The sequence below is a fragment of the Pleurodeles waltl genome, chromosome 6 (assembly GCF_031143425.1).
Source record: "Pleurodeles waltl isolate 20211129_DDA chromosome 6, aPleWal1.hap1.20221129, whole genome shotgun sequence".
Classification (NCBI taxonomy): domain Eukaryota; kingdom Metazoa; phylum Chordata; class Amphibia; order Caudata; family Salamandridae; genus Pleurodeles; species Pleurodeles waltl.
Genome location: NC_090445.1, coordinates 1,072,048,681 through 1,072,073,552, shown reverse-complemented (window position 1 = coordinate 1,072,073,552; position 24,872 = coordinate 1,072,048,681). Strand labels below are relative to the sequence as shown.

Below are 24,872 nucleotides of genomic sequence, written 5' to 3'. Positions count from 1 at the left end.
AATCGCAAACCACTTTTTTGACACGTCTGGCACCATGTTTCTTACAAATGCTATTTTCATTGTGGTGTCCGCTTGGGACTGTTCTGAGCATTACAGCCTAATGCCAAAAGTGTATTTCTCATAAAGGTTTTTATTGGTTTATATGATAATTGTATATGTTTTATTAATCTCCCCTTATTGCAATTATGACCATGATTCAGGCCAACTTAACATCCTTATTACACTATGACTGTTTGAACAATCTTGATTTGTTTGAGTGACCCTTCTAGTTTATTTCCCCCATTACTCCTCTGTGGCTGTCGATGTCTTTTTTGGGGGGGAATGTGTTAGCAAGCCAGTAACTCTGATGGTGGGGTGGTGAAAGCGGTATTCTATTGAAATTAGCATGTTAAATTTAAATTTGGGTGCTAAATGGCAACATTTTCATGTTTAGCTGCAAATAAAGTGAGAAGGTAAATGGAAGTGCTTTAGTTATATGCAGGGCCACTGGAATTATGTGGCAGGAAATGACCAAATTATGAGGCAGGTATTGACCAATATATGTGGCAAGAAAAGTCCTGTTATAAATTTACAACACCAATAGTTCTAACTCAAGCAAATGCGAGACCTATTGAATTGCAAATGATGTGCAGAACACTGGCACCACTCACATAATGCCAACACATCTGATTAGGCAGTGACGCGATTTTTGAAGACAAAATGACTTTATTTTAGCTGTCTCACGCTGGAACCTGTCTCTGCTTCAAAATATGCCAGAGTAAAATATATACCCATATTTTTTTTATAAATCTCTCACTTTTCAGTTTTAAAATGTTGCATACAAACCCGATTCAGGAGGTAGACTCCCGATTTTTAAAGTAAAAAAATAATTTAGGCTGTCTCCAACCTAAATTTGCCGCTGTTTCAGTGTTAGTCAAAGGGGGCTAAATACATTTTATGTTTTTTTTTTTCAATATATCTGATTCTTCCCCATTTCAACATTTTGGAATACTTGCTTAGTCTCCCTACCACACTGGATCTCTGACCACGATCCCTCTGCATAGACGCAACTACTAATTAACTGTGAAATAACATGATTGAAGAATACAGTGATGTATATGACAGAATAATTAGGTCTGCCTTTTTATATGGGCTGCGCATGCCATAATATAACGTAGACGGCCATGGTATAGTCAGGCAGAAAGTTGGCGTGCCGATAGGACGTTGAACACGTTTGTGTTTTCCTGCCCTTTCAATGGCTGCCGCTGGAATGAGACCCCACCTCCAAATACACATAAATGATTGGAACCATACACTACAGTGGCGGAAAATCTCGCGAGATCCGCAGCTTTGAATGAGAGGCGCTATGCTGTACCGTAGGTTCGGTTCTCGGAGTGCGCGGCGCGGTCGGCCTGTAAAATCTCGAAACCGTAAGGGGACTACGGCTGTGAAACGTCAACCACACCCCACAACAATGCCACCCGCACCTGACCACGAGGAGGAACTCTGGCGGTCCTACGCAGAAGAGGAGGATGAGATGGCACAGGGAATGGAAGAGCCTACTGCGCCTGAGGAGCAAAATGACAACTCTGGAGCTGCCGAGAATGAGCTTCCAGGACTGGTTTCAGTACAAGCCGCCCCCGGAGCCTGTGTGGTCCTCATACCTTCAGCACAGGTGAGTGAGAACTATTGATGGCACTGAAGCATAACGAGCCCCAATAAAGAGACTGTCATAATAAACAGAGAGGAAGGACTGCACCAAAACATGAAAAATAATGTTTTGACCAAGGAGAACACAGTAGGCTAAATCGTACTGGGACCGTTTGTATGCTTGAAACTTTTATAATAAAGCAGTAATTTATTTCAAAGTAACTATTCCACGCATTGCATTTTGCACTTTGGTATTATTTTTTCTGTCGTGTATGGCGAAGCCGTGTGCCTAGTTCTAAATGTGTGAATTAAATTAGGTGCTTGAGCGGCCAGCAAGAGTCTGTAGTTCTAAATACTGGTTTTAGTTAAAGTACATTTATGTGCAATATGTATCTTGTATTTTAATGTGTGAAGATCACGGGTTATCTACCTTCGTCCCTTTCCAGTATGTGTGCCGAACTTTTACACTGCTGAACAGTCATTCGATGCTTTGCATGGATTTGTTACTCTCTGTGTTGTCTCGCGTGCTCATTGTATTTTAAACTGTCACTTGCCACTTAATATGCTCACTGCATTTCACATTTAGTCTCTGTGACTGGTTTAGCAAAGTATAAACATCCTTTAGAGTTTATTTTCAAATATCGTAAGATATTAAATCCCAGTAAACAAAGTGCTACTGGTGAAGAAGCCGGACTTGCTTCAGGTATGTCTCTTGCCACTAAGCCACTTCGCAACCACTGATCATAATCTCGTGATTTGTGCCTCCCTGAAGAAAAGATGCCAGTGCACGTTTCACAGGCAAGGCAGTTCCTACTCCGCTGTCTGTCTCTCTCATATTTTTAATGTGTATATATATATATATATAAACGTGTGTGCTAAAAAGTCTATGTAGATGCGCACAGCGTATATGCTATTACCATTTGTGTGTGTGTGATGTGACAAAGCCTTGAATGGGGGCATTCATTATACCTCTCCCACACCAATGGTAATAACTAGCACGTTACACATTATTCGTCTCTTGTATGATTTACCCAATGCCGTTGAATTCATGTTTGGTTGTAAGCTATTTAACAGTAACCAGAGGACAAGCGATTATGCACCTGTTGGTTCATAGAATTACAATAATTTGCCTGGGGAGCATGTCTCCAGTTGTTTCTACTGTCATCTAATTGTAAGCAGTTTTCTCAAGTTGGTTACACAGTGCTGCGGTAATAATGAGGAATTTGGCCTTTGCATTGAGCTAATACATGTTTGTTTATAAGTAGACTTGCACCAGATAATGTTAATGGTTCACATTTATTTTTACGGCCAAGGCATAAATATATTCATATAGTCTTCCCTTCTGTCTGTTTTGATTACTACCGTTGATTGCTTTTGAGGAATTTAGCAATGTCTTTATATTTCTAGTTCTTGATCTATATATAGTTGGAGTGTGTCCAACAAGGCAGCAGTGAAGCAGGCTAGCCAAGTGGTGTAATGATAAATAGTGTGAGCAAGACCACATCCCGACAAGATGATTTTTGCCTGTCACCATTGACGTTATATGTACAGTGAGTATTGTTCCATAGAGTGAGCAGGGCAGCCAGAGATTAGTATGATAGCACTATATAAAATATGATGAGCTGTGGCAGGGAGGGATTTCCCAGTGGCATTGATTGACTGTGAGAGACGCGTTCCCTATAACATACAGATAGGAGTAGGTCCAAGCTCTGATGGCTCTCCCCAAGGAAGTAAAGGTAGGACAGGACTCTGAACCTTGCTGTGAGAAAAGGGAGTTCCATAAATGTAGGAGCTGCCTGTAAGGATTGCACAGGGTTGAATGAAGAATATGAATTGGGGAGTAAAGACTGAGGAGCAGGACCTAAGTCTGTGTAAGCAGCTTCCATAAAGAACAAGCACATGGAGAGGTGAAGTCTACCTGTGACACAACACTCCTCTGAGTGCCTTCTGCCAAGGAACGCTTGAAGAGAGACTGGTACAAAGGGAGGAGGAACTGGTCTAATGTGTGGTGAGCACCTATGGTGTTATCACCTTGTACCAGGACCGGGTATCCCCTATTAGTGAGGTGTAGGCAGTGTCTAGGAAGCCATAACTCTAGAGGTGGCTGTGGATGAGCAACCAAGACCTATCTAGGAGACATGCAAAGCTTATGCAATACCTTTTACAGTCGCCCAGCACTTACACACATGAAGGAACCACACAGTGCTACAAAAATAAAGGTACTTTATTATGGTAATACAAATACTGTAAGCAATCCCCCAACTGGAGGGAAATAAACACATTATTATATACATATAAGAAATCAGTAAATAGCATAGAAAGCACCGGGGACTGGTAATAGCAAATAGTGAGGGCCCAGAGGGATTGGGGTGGAATTAAACCATGTACTAAAAGTGGAATGTGAAACACAGTCTCAGCCCCGCCTAAGGATGTGGAATCAGGAGAAGGGAGCTGTAGGGACTAAGAACCCCAAAAGTTAAGTACCAGTGTGTCCCCCAGTGAGGAGGAGAGGTTATTTCCTGGTTTTCCCAAAATCCAACCGGGGGACTTTAGAAAAGGATTGTGTAAATACAACCAAGACTGGAAGAACCCAAAGGTGGATCCTGACAGAAAAGGATCTGCACATGAAGGGGACCAAGTCCATTTCAAGATTGTGTCCGGTTGTGGCAGGAGCCACTACCCTCTTCTGTGGATGCAGGACCAGGTCGACGGATGAAGAAGGTCAGTAGTGCAGCACTGGAGAGGAAGAGGACGCCCAGGAGTGATGCAAGTGATGTCTCACATGGGCAGTCAAGATGCAGTCGGTCAGTGGTGCTGGAAAACCACCAACAGGTCTTGGCAAATGCAAGAGACAGGAGACGGTTTGCAAGGTTGAAGAGGAGCAGCAAGGTCCAGTGGACTTGACCGAAAGAGGGGAGTCCAGGGTGACCCTCAGCAGCTGGGAGAGTTGCAAGAAGAGGAGGCAGTCCCCACAGGCAACCTCCTGTCAGCAGGCACGAGTCGCGATGAGGCCCACTCAGCACACTTAAAGAGGGGTCCCACGTTGCTGGAGCAGCATGCAGGAGACTGTGCTTTTTGTAGGAAGGAGTGCTGGGGTCCGGGGCTACACGGAGCCTAAAGATCCTTTGGAGGAGGAACAAACATGACTTGGTAGCTGCAAGAGTCACCTTGCACAGGGGTACTGTCCTGCAAGGAGAGGCAAGGGTTTATCGTCTCCCAAGTTGGACAGCTGGTAAAGCGGACCAAGGGGACTGCTCCAGAACACTACCTGTGATGCAGGATCCACGCAGCTCCAGAGGAGAGAAGATCCACGCAGCTGGTCATCGTTGCAGTTGGTGCCAGCAGATGCAGGGAAGTGACTCCTTCAACCCAAGGGAGACTCCTTCTTGTGCAGACTGAAGACTCGCCACCTTCAGAGGATGCACAGCTGGGGAAATTTTGCAGTTGCTGGAAGGAGCAGGAGAAACAATGATGCATAGTGGAGTCATCATTGAAGCTGTAGCTTGTTTGTACCTGAAGAGTCCAGATTCTGTTCCAGTGGCCAGAAGATGAAATAAACAGTGCAGAGTAGTCTGGTGGAATCTAGCATGTTGAATCTGAGCACCCACCCAAGAGGGAGATCTTAAATAACCCTAAGAAGGGGTTTGGTCACCTGCAAGGTGACCACCTTTCAGGAGGGGGCTGTGCTGTCACATGCCTGATCTGGGCACTCCGATGCTCCCAGGGGCCTCTGCACATCTTGGATTCAAGATGACAGAACAAAGTGGCCACCTGGAAGAGCTCTTGGCACCACCCCTGTGGTGGTGATGGACAGGGAAGTGGTCACCCTCTTTCCTTTGTCCAGATTTGTGTCAGAGCAGGAACTGGGGGTTCTTGGACTGGTGCAAACCAATTTATGTACAGAGGGCACCCATTGTGCCCTTCAAAGCATACCAGTGGCTGGGGAAGGCAACCCCTCCCAAGGCGTGTCAAAGCTATTTCCATGGGAAGAAGGTGTTGCCCTCCTCTCCCACAAGAAATCTTTTGTTTGGCCTTCCCCTGCTTTAGCTGGTCAAGCAGGAGGGCAGAAACCCGCCTGGAGGGTGGCAGCAGCACAGACTGCTTTGAAAACCCTAAAATAGTGATAGGAGAAATACTTGGGGGGGGGGGGGCCTCTAAGTAGCCCCCAGAATGCATAGAATCATAAAACCAATACTGGCAACAGTATTGGGGTTTGATATCAAACATGCTCAGGTTCGTGGTTATCATTATGTAGCAGGACACAGGTAGTGTCCAGTATACGGGTAAAATGGCTTTCATGCACTTACGAAGTCCAGTGCAATGGAGCTGGAGTTTTTAGGACGTTGGCTCTGTATATACTATCTCAAAGTGAGCGATAGTGTGCACAGAGTCTATGGGTTCCCCTTAGAGGTTGATAGTGGCAAAATTAGATAATACTAATGCTCTATTTTGTGATAGTGTCGTTGAGCAGTAGGCTTATCAGAGGGTAGTGTTAAGCATTTGTTGTACATACACAGGCAATAAAGGAGGAACACGCACTCAAAGACTTAACTCCAGGCCAATAGGTTTTTATATAGAAAAATATATATTTTCTTAATTTATTTTAGAACCACAAGATTCAAGATTTAAGGTAAGTACATAAAATGCAAGGTACTTCACACAGGTAAGTATAGAACTTTGATTTAAAACAGTAGTACACACAGTTTTTGTTAGCTGGGATGCCCTGGGGTGTTGTAACAAAAGGCATGAGCCTTTGAGGCTTAGCCCCATGTGTTACAGTTCCTGCAGGGGGAGGTGAGAAGCACCTCCACCCAGTACATGCTTTGTTCCTGGCCACAGAGTGACAAAGGCACTCACCCATGTGGCCAGAAATGCATCTGGTTGTGGCAGGCTGGCAGAAACTGGTCAGCCTAGCACTAGGAGTCGGACTGGTATTCAGGAGGCATCTCTAAAATGCCCTCTGGGTGTATTTTACAATAAATCCTACACTCGTATCAGTGTGCATTTATTGTGCTGAGAAGTTTGAAACCAAACTTCCCAGATTTCAGTGTAGCCATTATGGAACTGTTGAGTTCGTAATTGACAGACTCCAAGAACATATTCTCTTCATGGCTACCCTGCACTTACAATGTCTAAGGTTTTGCTTATACACTGTAGGGGCATAGTGCTCATGCAACTATGCCCTCACCTGTGGTATAGTGCACCCTGCCTTATGGCTGTATGGCCTGCTAGAAGGGTGACTTAACAATGCCACAGGCAGTGAGAGGTGGACGTGGCACTCTGAGGAGGGGTGCCATGTTGACTTAGTCATTTTCTCCCCACCAGCACACAAGCTGTGAGGCAGTGTGCAAGTGCTGAGTGAGGGGTCCCCAGGGTGGCATAATACATGCTGCAGCTCTTAGAGACCTTCCCTGACCACAGGGCCCTTGGTACCAGGGGTACGATTTACAAGGGACTTACCTGTGTTCCAGGGCTGTGCCAATTGTGGGAACACAGGTACAGTTTAGGAAAAGAACACTTGTGCTGGGGCCTGGTTAGCAGTTTCCCAGCACACTTTCAATCATAACTGGCATCAACAAAAGGCAAAAAGTCAGGGGGTAACCATGCCAAGGAAGGCATTTTCTCACAGTTGTGTTTTATAAACCTATACTCAAATGACCAAGTTCCTGCTCAAAAGAATTCTTGAGTGAGTTATCTTTTTGATAGAGTTATGTTATCTGCCCAGATCCTTCAGTTCTTGTTTGATAAAATCCATGATTGCGACACTAGGATGAAAAGGTCTGTAAAACTTCCTGAGGATTTGTGGAGCTGAAAACCCCACATTTTATCTGATGTGAGATACTAAATCCCTTGAAATATATTTGGTCTTTTTGATCAGGGTAGATACAAGCGCCTCACTATCATCCGAACTAGAAATGGGTGAATAAGCCTCAGTCACTTTCTTGTTAGGAGTTACAGGTTTTTCCGTTCGAGGCAGCCAAAATTTCCAACACAATCTTTCTAAACTTTTCCTCCTTCTCTTTGCTCCTTCTCTATCTTTTATGAGAATTGGAGAACCAGAAGAGAGGTGAGAGGAATAGGAAGGAGTAGCATGCCTTTCTTTGGCAGAACGTTTTATCATGATGGTGTCGTGGAATGCTCCGAACTCGTCTCAAAAAGTCTTTACTCCAGCAGCCAGACACCTTAAGAAATGCCCAAAACAGCCAAATATAATTGCTTCCATTAACACCTTTGCTTAACCTCCAGGGTGGGTTAGAATGCTCTGGTTACGTACCGGTAATCTTCATTAACCTTAGTCCATCTCTTCCTCGTCACAGTCATTACAGCATGAGATGTCACCTCACAACAGGGAACAAAGAACAGGATGCTCCTAGAAAGCCAACAGCACCCATCCAACCTGGGTTCCATAAAGGGGGCTGGCACTCCGGACTCCTCTATCTATATATATATATATATATATATATATATATATATATCTATCCAAGCCCTTGTCAAAGGACTGATAGGATGGAGGGTTTGTGGGGTGTATTGAGTGTGACAAGGACAAGATGGACTGAGGGTAATGAACATTACTGGTAAGTAACCTGGACATTACCCCTATGTTCCTCGTTCTCATCCCATTCATTATAACATGAGGTATACCAAAGCTGTACATCCTTTAATGATCGAATGGAAAGGAAACGCCATATTATTGCGATACCATTGCTTTAATACCATAAAACCCACAACACAGAAAGAAGAATTCCTAGTGCAGTGATCAAAACCTATTCACCCAAGCTCAACTGCAAACCAGAAACACTGTTCAGGCGATAATGAAAAAGTATGTTCTGAGGACCAGCTGGCCTCCCTACATATTGCTTGTATAGAGTCTCCTTTGACCTTTGCCCAGGAGGTGGCCATACCCCTTGTGGACCATTCTTGAACCTGAAGATCCTCTGCAGAGTCTTGCAGGCCAGTGAGATTGTTGACTTAATCCATCTACTCAGAGGTTGCTTCCTGCCTCTCCCTAAGTGTCCAAAGGGTTACAAACTAGGAGTCTGTTTTACCGAACTGATGAGACCTAGGGACCTAAATCAAAAGAGCTCTTTTAGTGTCAAGCAAATGCAATAAATGTTCCTCCGGGGAGGAGGGAGAAGAAAATAAAGAAGGGAGAATAATCTCCTGGGACTGATGAAAAATTGAGTTAAGTTAGGAAACAAAGGCATGATCAGGTTTCAGAACAACCAATCAGTCAATCAAATTTCTTAAGCCCACTACTCACCCGGTAGGGTCTCGAGGCGCTGAGGGTGTGGGGGGATTACTGCTCGAAAAGCCATATTCTGAGGTGGGTCTTGCTTAGGTTGGTGGGGAGGGAGTTCCCGTTTTGGCGGCGTGGTGGGAGAAGGATCTTCCGCCGGAGGTGGTGCGTTGGATGCGGGGGACTGTTGCGAGGGAGAGGTCAGTGGAGCAGGAGCTGTCAAGTTGGGTTGTGGAAGTTGATTCGTTCGTTGTGGTAGGCGGGTCGGTGTCGTGGAGGGCTTTGTGAGCGTGGACAAGGATTTTGAAAATTATCCTTTTGTTGATGGGCAGCCAATGTAGGGATCTGAGGTGAGTGGAGATGTGTTAATGGCGAGGAAGGTTGAGGATGAGACGTGTGGCTGCGTTCTGGATGCACTGGAGTTTTCTCTGAAGCTTGGCTGTGGTCCCTGCGTAGAGGGCGTTGCCGTAGTCCAGTCTGTTGCTTATGAGGGCGTGGGTGACCGTTCTTCTTGTTTCTAAAGGAGCCCATTTGAAAGTCTTGAGTAGCATGCGGAGGGTGTTGAAGCAGGAGGATGATATGGCGTTGATTGGCTGAGTCATGGAGAGAGATGAGTCCAGTATGATGCCAAGATTGCGTGCGTGGGTGGTGGGGGTGGGCCACCAAGTGTCGTTCCATGCAGTCTTGTTGGGACCGAAGATGATCTCGGTTTTTTCTGAGTTCAGTTTGAGGTGGCTTGCTGTCATCCAGTTAGAGAGGAGTCCAGCGTGTAGATTATTATTGGCAGTAGATGGGTTCCTCGTGAGGGAGATGATGAGCTGGGTGTCGTCAGCGTATGAAATGATGGTGAGGCCATGGGGGCAGATGATGCTGGCGAGTGGAGCCATGTAGATATTGAAAAGGGTGGGGCTGAGGGAGGAACCACAGATGGTCTTGGTGGCTGTAGACCAGAAAGGAGTGAAGCAAACTCTTTGGGTTCTTTCGGAGAGGAAGGAGGTGAGCAAGTCCAGGGCTTTTTGGTGAATTCCGGCTTTGAAGAGGTGTGTGCGAAGGGTTTAGTGGCATACAGTGTCAAAGGCTGCGGAGAGGTCTAGGAGGATGAGGGCGACGGTTGCGCCCTTGTCCAGTCTGGTCCTGATGTCGTCTGTGCAGTCGAAGAGGGTGGTCTCGGTGCTGTGGTTTTTGCGGAATCCAGATTGGGAGATGTCGAGTATGTTGTTGTTGTTTGTTTACTATCTTCTCTATGACCTTCGTGAGGAAGGGGAGTAGATAGATAGGTCGGTAGTTTTGTGAGGTCTTCAGGGGCTGCTTTGGGTTTTTTGAGAAGAGCGTTGACTTCGGCGTGTTTCCAAATATCTGGGAAGCTTGCGGTCTCGAAGGAGCTGTTGATGGCGGCCCGGAGCTGGGAAACGATGATTTGGCTGGCCTTGTTGAAGATGTGGTGGGGGCAAGGGTCTGTTGGGGAGCCCGAGTGGATGGAGCTCATGGTTTTGACAGTCTTTGTTGGTGGGGGTCCAGGTGTTCAGTATGTTGGTGTGGCAGGGCGCTGTGGTGTTGGCTGTGTCGGTGGTGGATAATGGTGGGTGATGACGATATGAAGCTGTCGTGTATATCTGCGATCTTGCGGTGGAAGTAGTTGGAGAGGGAGTTGCAGAGGTCTTGGGAGTGTGGAGGGTCGATGGCGCAGGATTTGAGTTTGGTGAGTTCTTTGATGATCGCAAAGAGTTCCTTGCTGTTGTGTGCGTTGTCATCTATGCGTTCTTTGTATAAGGATCGTTTGGTGGTCCAGATGAGCTGGTGATGTTTGCGCATGGCTGATTTGAGGGCGGAGAAGTTGCTCACTGAGGGTTCTTGGTGCCAGGCTTTTTCAATTTTTCGGCATTCTTGTTTGGAAGACTGAAGTTCTGCGGTGAACCAGGTGGCTGTCTTGTTGGTGCGGGTGTTGTTGGTTAGTTTGAGTGGGGCGAGGGAGTCTGCGCATACTTCTAGCCATCGTGTGAGATTGAGGGCAGCGGCGTTTGGGTTGTTGCTACTGGGAGGTGGAGCTTGTGCGAGGTTGGAGATCAGTTGTTCTTTGGAGATCTTGTTCCACTTGGGGTAGAATGTTGTTGGTGGTGGGCTTCAGGAAGGAGAAGTGGACGCAGTGGTGGTCAGTCCAGTGGAGTTTGGTGGTGTGAGTGAAGGCGATGTGGCTACTCGAGGAAAAGATGGCGTCTAGCGTGTGCCCGGCTGAGTGGGTGGGTGAGGTGACCAGTTGCTTGAGGCCGACCGGGGTTTGCGAGGTTGCCCAGCAGGGCAGTGGAGGTGCAGTCGTGGGTGCTCTCCAGGTGAAAGTTTAGGTAACCGAGGAGTAGGTAGTCCGTGGTGGCGAGGGCGTGGGAGCTGATGGTGTCTGCGATGGTGTCACAGAATGGGGGGGAGGGTCCTGGTGGTCTGTAGATGAGGGTTCCTCTTAGGGTGGTTTTGGCGTTGATGTGTACCTGAAAGTGTAGGTGCTCTGCGGTGTCTAGGGTGTCGTTGGTGTTGGTGGAAATCTTGATGGAATTTCTGTGTATTATGGCGATTCCTCCTCCTGGTTTGCTGATACGGTCTCTACGGGTGATTTTGTATCCTTCTGGGATGGCTATGGCGATGTCTGGTTCCGATGAGGAGTTCATCCATGTTTCAGTAAGGAAGGTGATGTCGGGAGAGTTTGTTGTGAGTAGGTCCCAAAGCTCGATGGCATGCTTGTGGACGGAGCGGGTGTTAAGGGGGATGCAGTTGAGGTGATTGGGGTGTTTGGTGTTGTTGTGGTGTTTGTTGTTGTGGTGTTTGGTGTTGTTGTGGTGTTTGGTGTTGTTGTGGTGTTTGGTGTTGTTGTGGTGTTTGTTGGTGTGCAGGAGAAGTGGCATGAGTGGCATGTGAAAGGTCTGTGGGTGTGTCTGGGGTTGGCCTGGGCGCAGGCGGTGTGCCGGCCGGGGTTGAGAGCAATGAGCTCTGTGGAAGAGTAGTGGCGCTTGGGTCGCCGGAGGAGCGTGGAACAGGGGGGCGGGCGCTGGGCGCGGTCCAGGCGCAGTCGGGCTTGCCTCTGGCATGCCCGCTGCGCACGAGCTCGCAATGGCAGCCATTAAGAAGAGGAGGTGGGAGGGAGGAGCAGCTGGGAGACGGGAGGGAGTGGCCAATGGGGGTGCGAAGGGGCCGGGCCACAGAGGACTCAGCGGCAGGGTCGGAAAAACCGGCAAGAGCTGGATTTGAAAACGGGCAGAATCACAGAGAGTGAAACGAAGCGGAGCAGAAAATGGGTGCAGGTAAAGTAAAAAAAAAAACAGTGCACAAAATGAAATACAAATTACAAAAACGAAATACCAAGTACAAAGCACACTAGATACGCCTACCACTAGGTACCAGGGATGAGGCGCAGGCGGGTCCCTGCAGGTGGTAGAGGGCCTCGAACTTCCTTCTGCAGTAAAGGTGGGGTCAGGTGCATGGAGACAGGCTGTTGGAGCTGTCTGCCGTGTCAAGTGTACTCCTGGCCCTAACGCAGGTCAGGGGGTCACACTCTGCACCGCGCAGCGCCATCATCCAGAAACTAAAGAAAAGGAGGACAGCATTTTAAAGCAACCACCTCTGCAATTCTCCTGTCGGATGTGATCGCCAAAAGAGAAAACACCTTATAGGAGAGAAACTTGAAGACTACCGTATCCAGATAATTAAAAGGGTGGAATTGTAACATGCATAAGACAGCCAGAAGATCCCAAGCAGGAGAAGGTGGAGCGTTCAGTGGCCTCACCACGGAAAAGCCCCTGAAAAGTCTTGAAATCAGAGATTGCACCACAGAAGAAGATTCAGAAATGGACCTAAAAGCTTTATAGCAAACCATTGAGTCTTCAAAGTGGAAAGGGGAAGGGAAAGATTTAAGTGAAACCCATCCAGAAGAAAGTTCGAAACAGTCGCGAAACTATAGATGTGTGCAGAAAACTTACGAGCAGAGCACCATGTGTCAAAGGACTTTCAGTGCTTTGAATAGGATTTCAAAGTAGGCTGCCTGGAGTTTTGAATTACTTCCACCAAGGTAGGAGAAAGGCCCTGTGCTAGGAGATTGGACTTCTCAACCTCCAAACTGACAGAGTAAATTGGAGCCCGAAGGCCAGGGCCGAAGGTCTTGGGGGAGATGGGGATTTCAGTAGTACCAAAGAAGGAGGAAGAACAGCCGGGGACTGGAGGAGCAAAAGCCAGATCTCCGTGGCCAGTAAGGGACCACCAGTATAAAGACCCCTCTCTCCTGCTGAAACTTGGAAAGAACCCTCAGAATTAATGGAAAAGGAAGAACTGCATAGAGAAGATGTTCCAGCCACGTCATCACCAAAGCATCCAATCCCAAAGCACCTTGTTCCAGAAACCTTGAGCAAAACCTGTGCAGTTGAGCATTGTCCTTGATTGCAAAAATGTCCAGATATGGCTTACTGAACCGCTTGCATATCGTCCGAAAGATTGGTCAGGACAGGATCCGCTCCTGTGACGTGAGGAATTTTCTGCTTAAGAAATCTGCCTTGACATTGTTGGAACCCCTGATGTGGACTGCTGAGAGATGCAACAAGCTGGTCTCTGCCCAGGACTCTGACTGTGTTGCAGTCGTATTGAGGGATGCTGAGCGAGTGCTTCCTTGATGATTAATGTAGGAGACTGCCACTGTGTTGTCTTTTAATAGCACGTTCTTCTGAAACCGAAGAAGATAGAAACATTTCAGTGCCTTGAAGATCGCCATTAATTCTCTCCAATTCAAAGACCTGTGCCGTCCTGGGAGGGACCACTTGCACTGGCCGGACCTGTCCAGAAGAGGAGCACCCCAGCCCAGCTTTCTGGCATCTATATTCAGGACCATGGGAGGATCTAATTGCATCTGGATCCCTTAGGAAAGATTTGCTATGTCAACCACCAAAGAAGACTGCCTGACAGCCTGGGACAGAGGAACAGAGTTGTTCAGGGAATGATGTGCCACTGACCAGTGTCTGTTAAGCTGCCACAGAAGAGGGCGAAGGGGAAGCAGTGCCTATTAAACCATATGCACTGTGGCTGCCAGGTATCCCTGAACCTCTAACCAAAGCCTCTCTGGGCCTGAACTCTGGAAATTAAATCTTGCACTGCTACCTGTAATCACAGGATCCTCTTCTCTGACAGGAAAACCCGTCCCAAATCCATCTTGAAACTTGCTCCAATGAAGACGCAATCCTTTGAGGGGGACAACTGGCATTTCGGAAGATTGAGAATAAGGCCCAAACGGCAGAGAGAACCATTCTTGTTTGACCCTAGAAGTGACCGAGCTGGTTCAGACTTGGAGAGTGTAGGAGCCAGTCACGAGGTAGGGAAAACACGGGATCCCTAGAGGATGTAGGTGCCCCACCACTGGAGCCATCATTTTGGTGAAGACCCTCAGAGCTGATTTCAAGCCAAAAGGGAGGACTATGAACTGCCAATGGTGGTTCCCCACTGCAAACCTCAGTACCTAGTGATGTTGTGCGTCAATGGGAATGTGTCGGTAGACATCCGTAAGGAAAAAGGTTATCGGAAACTGGTTAAGCAGAATCAGAGGGATATTTCTTTGAAGGGTTTTAATCTTTAACTTTATATCCTGAATGAAAGAGTTGAGATTCTTCGGATTGATGACCGGATGGAAATCCCCTGATGGCTTTGGAACCAGGAAGACGATAGAATAGATGCGTTGACCCAACTCCTCTTTTGGGACAGAAACAATAGCACCCTCTTCCTGCAGTAATGAAATCCCCTCCAAAAATGCCTTCTTTCTGACTGGGTTTTGAGGCAAAGGAGTAGGAATGGTCCCCATAGCCACCGGAGTAGACTGGAAGTCTGTCAGATGACCTCTGGATTACTCAGGAGCAAGAACCCTCACGCATCATAATGGATGTCTGGTTTCATCATTGGGAATGCTCCTCGTCAAGCCGGCGCTGCAATGCTTGACGGGCTCCCCAAAGAAGGGGACTCTTAGCTGAAATCCCCTAATAGTGACTTGTTTGGTATGGTTATATTAGGGTGAACACCTTGTTATAGGCATCAAGAGAGACAAAGCTAAAATTGGCTCTTAATCTCGAAACACATCATAAATTTCATCAGCTTGAATGAGATAAAGGCCAAGGTTAAAAGCAAACCGGAAGTGGAAAATGAGTGGTAATGCTCATGTACTTTCAAAAACAGAACCAAAACTTCAGAGGCCTGAAACTATCATGGAAGCTCTAGTCAGGGGTCAACATGTTTTGTGTCTTGTGGTCCAGCCAGATCCGTCGACGCTTCATCAGGACCAAAACAATACTTCTATTATAACATAACTAAATATAAACCCTGAACTTGGGGCTAAGCTGTAGTCACTTACATTAAAGTCAACTGGTCAGATTAGTACGGTGACCCATCCCTGATTATGAGATGTAGCTCCAAAGGAAAACGCATGCCAAGGACTGTTGCTGATGCTATAATTGAATCAGCGGTCCAACGTGGTGAACCTACCCTCGGAGGGTTCTGTACATGAGCATTACCACTCATTTTCCACTTTCGGTTTGCCTTTAACCTTGGCCTTTATCTCATTCAAGCTGATTACATTTATGATGTGTTTTGAGATTAAGAGCCAATTTTATCTTTGTCTCTCCTGATTCTCTTGGTGCCTCTAACAAGGTGTTCACCCTAATGTAACCATACCGAACAAGTCATTGTTAGAGGATTTCGGCTAAGAGCCCCCTTCTTTGGGGAGCCCATCAAGCATTGCAGTACCGGCTTGACGAGGAGCATTCCCAATGATGAAACCAGACATCCATTGTGATGCGTGAGGGTTCTTGCTCCTGAAGTATCCGGTCCCCCTGTCTTACTACTTTTGGCATAGTGTACCCCTTGTTTTTGTGATTGACGATTATGGGGGACTGTACACTGGACCAGTAATTCTCCCGGTCTCCCCACCCCCCTGTTTTTCTTTAGACCTCTGGATAACACCTGGAGAATCCACTGATTCGAGGTCAAGAGGCACCACTGAGATGCAAACAGTTGAATCCTGCCACTGAAGCCTACACCTCGGTGTAGTCAGAAGCACCGTTATTTAGGGTTCGGGTCTGGATTACCGTTCCTAAAGGATCTAAAGGAAGACCTGGGTTGAAACCTGGCTGACTGATCCAAATTTTGCAATGACGTGAGGGCTACCGAGATGAGGATTTGAACTTTGAAGAATGACGCTGGACAGAAGAGGAGTGCTTCCTTTCCTTGAAGATTCGAAGCAGGTTACCTTCCAGGTGAACACCAAAAGAGACTAGAACCATCAAATGGCATCTTGAGGGCCACAGCACGGTGTGCAGCATCATTGTTCCAGCCCTTTGAATGGCAGTTCCGTCTTGCAGCAATTGAGGCACCCCCTGCTAATGTTGCTGATCTCACCACATCAAAGGAAATGTCAGAAAGGAATTCGACTTGTGGTTGCAGGCCTTCCAACAATGGTAGGCAATCATCACCCTGCTGAATTGCAGAAAACGGGGCTTTGAAGTCTGTGGTGAAGGATTACGCAGTATATGCCCCATAACATCTGGCCCTCAAAGCCACATGAGATCCAGAGAAAACCTTCTGTAAGGCAGTCCACCTTCATATCTGCTGGATCTCTCAAAATGTTTTCTTCTGCCACGGAAGGGTGGCCCGTCTGTTGACCACCACAGAATCCACATGAACATCTGGGAACTCAGAATCCATATCTTCCAGCGGATACAACTTGGCCATAAATTTAGGCAACATAATCTTGTCTGGGTCCTTCCAGTCGCGCCTGATAACGTCTTCCACAAACTGATGTAGAGGAAGGCCAGCACTGGGTGGCTTCTGGAATTGCCTCAGAACTGACTCATCAGAGGGACCAGACTTGTCAAGTGGCGGGAAACCCATCTTCTCCCTAATATGGGATAACCAGTCTTCTGGCATGTCCTTTGCAATATATTTCTACTTGAAGTCAGACGGGACTGGAGCTTCATCAGAAAAATCGGACACTTCAAACAAGGATGGCTCCTCCGCACCTTGACTCGACTGAGCAGGAAGAGGATACTATCCCTTAAAGGCAGCTAGTGTCTCTTACACAATCCTTTTAATGCCCCCTCCTCACTCAGCGCTTCCTGCGTCCCCTGCACTTGAGAGCGGGAGAACTGTCTGAAGAAGAAGCAAATGTAGAAGAGGGGTGAGGCATGCTTCAGTTTGGCAAGGTGCTTGCTCATGACCACAGCCAACAGGAACCCAAGGATGCAGGAAACACGATTCTTACCGCCATCCTCCAACCGGGCTCCTAAATATAGGAAGGTGCATGTACCAAAATGGAAGTATGGGCATGTACACCATTGGGAATCCCCCACAGCGCATATGCATCCCCCTGGGGAGCCCCTTAACCAAGCAAACACGCACAAAGGTCAGCTCGTATGCGCGACCTTGCACACATCATGCAAGCATAAGGCTGACACATTCCCTCCTTGCCAGAGGGAAAGCTAAAAGAAATTCCTGCATCCAATACCCCGCCATCTGGGAGAAACGATATCTGGCCAGGAGCAATCACAAATAACTCAGAACACAAGCAGCAGATGCTTCCCCAACAGAAACCTGCTGCACTTCGAATCCAGCAGGAAATGTAAGCAGGCCTCACAGCATGCACAGCCCAAGCCCAGGAGGGCCCTCCTTGTCCGTGTTGCAGGAAACAAAAAATAGGAGGAGCCAGGAGTTCCAGTCCCCTTTATGGCTCCCAGGTTGGGTGGGTGGGGCTGACCTTCTAGGATCCTCCTGTTCTTTGTTCCCTGCTTCGAGTTGACATCACTTCACGACTGGGACAAGAGATGTAGGGATAATGTATGCTTTTGTTCCCTCAAAAACATGACTTCTGCCAAAATCAAAAAGACATACATGTTGCGTTGAGCATTAAAATGGCACAGCAGGTATTTGTGCTGAGACCTGATCGTATGTAACCGAGTAGTGGTGCAGTTTCTGATGGTCGTGCACGTATGCCGTGTGTATGGTGAGCTTTAAAGCAGTGATATGAGTTTGTTGTGCAACTACCGCATGAAACCCTGGTATATTGTCCGGCTTGCACAAGTGCTATAAAGGAGAATTCATTAATTCGACTGACTATTCTCCATCGAAGGGTACAAAATGAAAAGTTGAGCTTGAGTGCTATGATAGCATAAGTCTTCTCTGTACTCTGTGGTCCCCAAAAACTCATACATGCCTAGGTTCATTTGTCAAGTTATTGACTATTAAACTATATAATTCCCCTTTAGTTTATCAGTATGGGTACAATCAATAGTTCTGATGTTCTACTTGTTTATATGATCATTGTACTCGTTTTATATGAGTAGTAAGACAAAATGACTAAATAACAGACTTTTTTATATTTATTTTAGAAGTTGACTTTTACAGGAAAGTGTCACATGACATGTTTGTTTGGCAGCGTGAAAGTGTTTGGATTCACTATCCACGATGGCCAACCATCCTACAGCCTTTACTCTGCTCATACCCACAACGCCCTGACTATTGAAGCTCAGCCACACACAAAGTCTAGGAAATCCAAGAAAGAGGCAAGAAAAGAAGCCAGAGCAATGCTGCGAGAGTATCTTCCACTTGGCAAGTAAAGCTATGCATTGTATTTCTGTATTTCTGTAGTACTCTTGTACATCTTAGCAACCTCACAGTGCTTTCTTGTTTGTTACTTAGTAAATACTCACTGTTTTGCATGGTTGTTACCTATGTGCCTGTGAGCAGTGTGTATTAGTATCATGAGTGAGGACCCAAGGGTGAGCTTCAGACTACGCTGTGACATATAGCTGCTTCTTATTTCTACAGTGTAAAACAAATGAGTGTGATGGATAACTTAGCAGGCAGACTGTGCACACCAGTGTGACTCTTCAGTCAAACCTTACCCTGGCAGCCAACATGGCTACCATGCTACTTTTGAATCCAGACGACAGTCGAAGGGGAGGGGGTGGGTGAATGGGGTTGGTGTGTGTGTTCATTTCCCCCCCCACCCACCAAAAATATTTTTTTTCCCCAGCATTGGCAGAAAGCAAATGTAAACCAGTAGGTCTGCCTTGGCACTCAAAAGATGAGACCTATTTGCTTTGCCAGTGTTTGCTTTAGTTAGAAAGTTAACATCTAGTTTTAGGAATTGGCTTAAAGTGGTCTCATTTCTACTACTAAATACTTTATGGTGGTAGCTTGAGCTCTCTTTAGACCATAATTATTTTATATTCCAGCATATCTGAGCAAAATATTTCAACTTTGGATATTTGTTGGTTTCCACAGGCAGTATTTTCTAAATGAAAATTCAAACCATTTCTGTAGTTGAAGATCTGCTGAACAAAGCTGTTCCTCCCCAGAGAAAATATGAAACGGTAGAACTGGCAGACCCTGAGTAACACCTCTGCCTTTCATAGTCCATTCTAAAACAAATCACATTAATATATTTGCCCCAGTATGGGATCTGCAAGGGGAGACCAGATATCTGAGTCAGAGATGCTGAAAGGTTGCAGTCCAGGCAGGAAATTGTCATTCTGTGAGGTGATCTTCAGTATTCAGTTTTGAAAACGATTTTACCAAGCATATTTTATATCTGACATTTGGATAAAGTACTTTAAAGTGTGTCTGCAGACAACTTTAGCTTATTAAGAGTGATTTTTTGTGAAGTGAAGCGTCCAAGCACTGTAATAAAGACACATTTTGCCCCTAAAATGTTTTTAAACTCTTGCTGATGTTACCCCAAGGGTGCTTGTGCACCTAACTGTATTTGTTTACTTCTGCATGTAATGTTGTACAGGCGTGTAGAATTTCTATAGCCCAACGCCCAGGACATATTGTTTGGGGTCAAGTACAACAATATTTATTTATTTTTTGTCCTTGGGACAAGTAGCTCCAATCCCCTGCAGCACCTTTGGCTGCCAGCTTACAGGCAAGGGAACTGTCTACAGTTGAGATAATATTTGTGCCTGTATGTTATTGCTCTTCGAGCTTGTATTTATGGTTCATAAATGCAAAGCCTTTGTTATTAATGTGAGTGCTCCAGATAAATGTTGTAAGCTCAAACTGCACTACTTGACAGCGGTTTCAGTAAAAAATGTGCAAACGTTTGCAAAATATAAGAATATGAGACTATATGTATGATGCTCCAGAATGCTCTCTTATTAGATGCAAATATTTGCTGAAGCTTGAAAGCAAAATTGAAAATTGTTTTCTTTCTGATTAAAATGCAACTTGTGGGGGAACATTTGCTAAACTACTGTGAAAGTTTAGGTACCATTTCTTAGTAGTATCATTTAGTAAAATGTGTTGATGATGCTAGTGTTTCCCAAAAATATTTATAATGTAAAAATCACTAACCAGTTTCAACAAGATTATGTGAAACTTGAAAATAAACAAGCACTGGATCAATAAACAAGCCAATAGGTCGGACATTGGCGGTCACAACAACACATGTCTTGTTTTGACATGGCTTTTGTAAAGCTGTATTATTGTGGGAGCTGCCAGGCCCTCACCATAGTAACAAACATTGTCGAAAAGCAAAATTACTTTTTGGTCTCAAAAAGCACACATTGCCACTGTAGTTCCTGGCACTATTTTGTGTGCCATTAGGCTTCTTGTGAAAGAGCAGCATGCTATAACTCCCAGTGAAGCCGGCCGATAGATGGATAGAGCAAGATATAGAATTTTAATAAAACCATAAATATATCCTGGTTGATGCCAGACCCAATTAGGGGCATAATTCCCAAAGAAAGTTGCAAAAGTGAACCCGTGGTATGTCTTTGCATTACTGCAGATTTATGTATTTTATGAATTCAAAGGAATTGACAGAGGTGGACCAGGAAATCGTACTCCTAGAAAATTTGTGAACTTTATTTTAGCACAAGCAAGAACGCATGTGTAGATGTGCTCATGTGACAATCTGTTGAGTGTTTATAAGTTCACTCCTCCCCACCCACCCCCAACCCTGGAAGTAGTTTTACTTCTGATCTTGTTGGGAGTAAATTCCCAATCTTTCTCAGTATGAAAAAAGATCTGAAGTGCTGGGGAATACTCTTAAAACATTCAAGTTGGTAGGTTTGCACAGACTCAAAAGGGCATTCCAGCCTCAGATCTATTGCTTACTGATTTCTCTACCCTCCCGATGTAGATCTCTGGACCGATGAAGAAAAATTAAGGAAATCGCCAGTATTCAAGCTACTATAGTATTAGCCCTGGCATAATCAAAGAGGCTGTAATCAGGGCTCTTGTATAATGAGATTGCTGCCCTAATTTGTCGCCACAACACATGACTCCAAAGGGTCATGTAGGTTAATTTACGTAGCATGTAGCTTTGAGGCAACCTGTCCCATTGACAAGTAAATATTTTAATAAATTCCACACTCTTGATGTTGTAGATGTGTAATTTCTACGTTAGTGTGGCATGGTTGTTTCTAAATGATGACTGACTTGATCTGTCTAATGATTTATTGAGTAAGGTTATCACAGAGGTGTGGTAATCATTTCTTTATTTAGTGTTTTTGTAAGTGCATAACCTAATTCAAGCGGTCATCAGCGTATCGTACAGAACTATAACACTTGGGAATATTTCATCAAAGCAGTAAGAATCTGAAAAGTTCTGATGGAACGTAATGTGCTAGTCCTATCTTGGCACAATAAACGAAAGTGAAACAAGATCATAAACCAGACTGGATTGTATGCATAAAGTTGAATGACTTCTGAGATTTACTGAAAAACAATCTGTTTCTCACAGTCTCTGGCGCTCTGTCCTGGTTCCTTCCTCTTATAGTTTTATTATTTCCATCTCCTTTTTTTCCCATCTCCTTTTTTGATATATTACAGTGGAGTCGATATCCATTGACACAATTCTCGGCAAGGGTGCACTAAGAAAGAATAAAACATCTCTTAAAGAAAGCAAATGTTATAAATAGAAGCTACCTCGTGCCACATCAATTTGAAACGTCACACATAAACTTGTACCAAATATCAATAACAGTTAAATCAGTGTTATTTTGGATATGTTCATTTTTATCAGCAGTAGTAAAGTTGATGATGGTTACTTCTTGTTTTGAACTAATAAGTACATTCATTATCTTGCAGCTGGCAGACGGACCCTAATGGCACACTTCACCCCCATATGTTCCATTGTCCTCCTAGAGGGTCTGGAAGACACCATCACAAGCTTCATCCTCCGTCATCAAGAGTACACAAAGATTTTCACTCCGAAACTGGTATGTCTTTTTTTTCGTATGTGATTATGATTTTTAATATGTGAGTGGATTTCCCTGTTCCTTTCCTTTTCAGGGCTCACTTAGAGTTTCTTAATAGCAACTATATCGCAGCTCAAAGGGGTAAATTGAAGGCAGTGTGAGACTTCTGAAAACGCAGATAATCGGCATTAGCGAAGGTAGAGAAATAGGATGGAGAACTTAGTCTTGGTATCGTTTTATATAAAGATGTCAGACCTTTTGTGCAGTGCCTGTGCGTGAAGTTTGTATGACTTTGTGTCTAGTTTCTCTCTGCTATACATAATGCTGCCATAACTAGACACATTTTTTAAAAAAAAATTTATGAAAAGTAAATGCTTGCTTGTGACTACACTAATTATGTTTATTTATCCAAATGAAGTTCTTGTATTTGATGCAGAAATTAGTGAAGTTTCAGAAACTGACACACTCATACTAGAAATAAAATTATTGCTTTTTCAAAATATATTTGTCTAACATGAGCGATGGGAGGATTTCTTGCTGATCTTGGTTCCTTGCTACTAGAGGGCTCCTAGTGTTATGATTATTTCTTGATTTGTACGATTTCAACATCTATCTCTGCAAAGCTTTAAATGGTATTCTCCAGGCGCTTGAGGACGAAGCATTGAAGATTGCCCACTTACAGTAAGAGCTCAAATTTGAGTGGTAGCACTAGTGTTGAGCCTTCACAATACTTGTAGTGCGGTTTCCTGTAATTTTCAGATTGTTGTTGCTTTTGTTTTGAAAGCTAAGTCCCTTCCAGGTAGATTCTCCGAATTAACATGCAGAGAGTTTGCCTGAAAGGGGCAGGATGTAAAATTAAAGGGTGTAAAGTAGAGAAGTGATGAAATCTGCTATATACATTTTGAAAATACAATAGACATTGTGCACAGTTTGTCTTAACTGCTAGTTCTTAGTAAATTCTGCTGAAAAGCACATTGTTTTGACTCCGTTTCCCCAATGACATCTTACTGATACTTGAACACAAAACACCCTGGAGAGGGGAGGCGAGGGAGTTATAAGCCTTTCCTGTCACTCAATTAAAGTACTGTAATAATACATTTGTGCCCCGTCAAATGGATGGCGTTATGTAACGCACACCCTACATGGTGCCTAGTCGTCATGTGATATTTGTGGGTGTCATCAAAGTCTGTGCCTCATTCAGCACACATGTTGTGGTTCTGAGGCTATTTCTAGGAGCTATTCAAATTGTGGCTGTGAAGTTCCCCTGATCCTGTTTGCCCTTGCCTAAATGTTTGGTTTTGGCTTCTCCTTCAGTTCTTCTCAGTTGCTGTGGACTCTACCCACAAGCTGAGAACAGAAAAGAGCCAGGATGCAAGAGTGGGGTAACTTTACATTTATTATGATGCCATTTCCTAGTAGGCTGTTGTCCAATTTCACCACTTGCTCAATGACTTCTCAGCCAAACAACAAGTGACCTAGGAAGGGCACAAATACAAGCAGGCGGAGGGGTGTACTTTAGGATGCAGTTTCCCATTCGCCACAAGATGAGGGGGGGGTTTACTGAATTTTGTAAGGGTAAAGAGCCTACATACTACGTGTCTTAATAAAAGTAACTTAATATATGGTTTTATTATATTTTTGGGAGAAGTAGACTGTGGTGCAGTGGCTAGTTATGAAGTGGCATGTGTAGGAAGATTCCAGCATGTGTTTTTTTTTTTTTTTTTTTTTAATACGTCAGCAGTCCTAATACTCCTTCTCTAGCCTATATAAGAGTACAGCAGGAGTATGGGACTTTATGATGAAGTATCCAGAAACTGATTTTCAGGGTAACAATAATAGACTTAACTAAACCCCCTGGCTCCGCCCTGATACCAGGTTATCTGAAGTATGTTCTTAGGATAACTACAAAACATACTTGACAGATTTCATATATTACACACAACCATATTTCATGTGGGGCTGATTGTGTTTTTTATATGTTTGTAATTATTTTGCATTCTTCTACTGAGATCTTTTTATTTTTTTCTTACTGAATTTCACAGAAAGAGAAAATGTCTTCCACGTCACCTGAGGAAGCTGCTCTGGCTAGTGCTGGTATTACCATACTTAATGCTGAATGTGCCCATGTGATATCCAAGAGCTACATAGCAGCAACTGAAAAATTGATACAAGCAAGCATCGGTAAATATTGAAATGCTAATTGCCATTGATCTGGCTCTTTCTTTTTGCATTGCATTATATCTACAGCTGTAGAATCTTCCTTGAAAATGTTATCTCTGTGTGGGTAGTTTTCAAAGTGTCTTCGAACCTAGGCGAATGTGTCAAATGTGTACTATGTCACAATGTCCAGCATGATTGTATTTCATGTTTTTTTCGTAATAGCTGTAGCTTAGACCCACAGATAGCGGCTCGGGTACAGTGTGCTATACACCACATGTGTTACTAGTACAAAGAAACACAAGTTGGAAATATAGTCTCTCTCTCCCTCTCCTCTCCCTCTCCCTCTCCCTCTCCCTCTCCCTCTCCCTCTCCCTCTCCCTCTCCCTCTCCCCCTCCCCCTCCCCCTCCCCCTCCCCCTCCCCCTCTCCCTCTCCCTCTCCTCTCCCCCTCCCTCTCCCCCTCCCTCCCTCCCCCTCCCCCTCCCCTCCCCCTCCCCCTCCCCTCCCCCTCCCCCTCCTCCCTCTCCCTCTCCCTCTCCTCCTCCCTCTCCTCTCCCTCTCCCTCTCCCTCTCCCTCTCCCTCTCCCTCTCCCTCTCCCTCTCCTCTCCTCTCCCTCTCCCTCTCCCTCTCCCTCT

The 24,872-nt window shown here is 45.2% G+C and overlaps 1 protein-coding gene across 1 annotated transcript in view; it reads left to right on the top strand.

Annotated features, from left to right (window-relative positions):
* The first annotated feature begins 1,289 nt into the window (after positions 1–1,289).
* Positions 1,290–24,872, top strand: part of NOL9 (nucleolar protein 9) — a 132,673-nt gene continuing 109,090 nt past the window's right edge. Inside the window, exons 1-4 of the mRNA XM_069240091.1 lie at positions 1,290–1,654; positions 18,259–18,478; positions 21,968–22,098; positions 24,120–24,258. Of these exons, the coding sequence (XP_069096192.1) occupies positions 1,334–1,654; positions 18,259–18,478; positions 21,968–22,098; positions 24,120–24,258 (811 nt within the window). The 5' untranslated portion in view covers positions 1,290–1,333. The remainder of the gene's footprint in view (positions 1,655–18,258; positions 18,479–21,967; positions 22,099–24,119; positions 24,259–24,872) is intronic.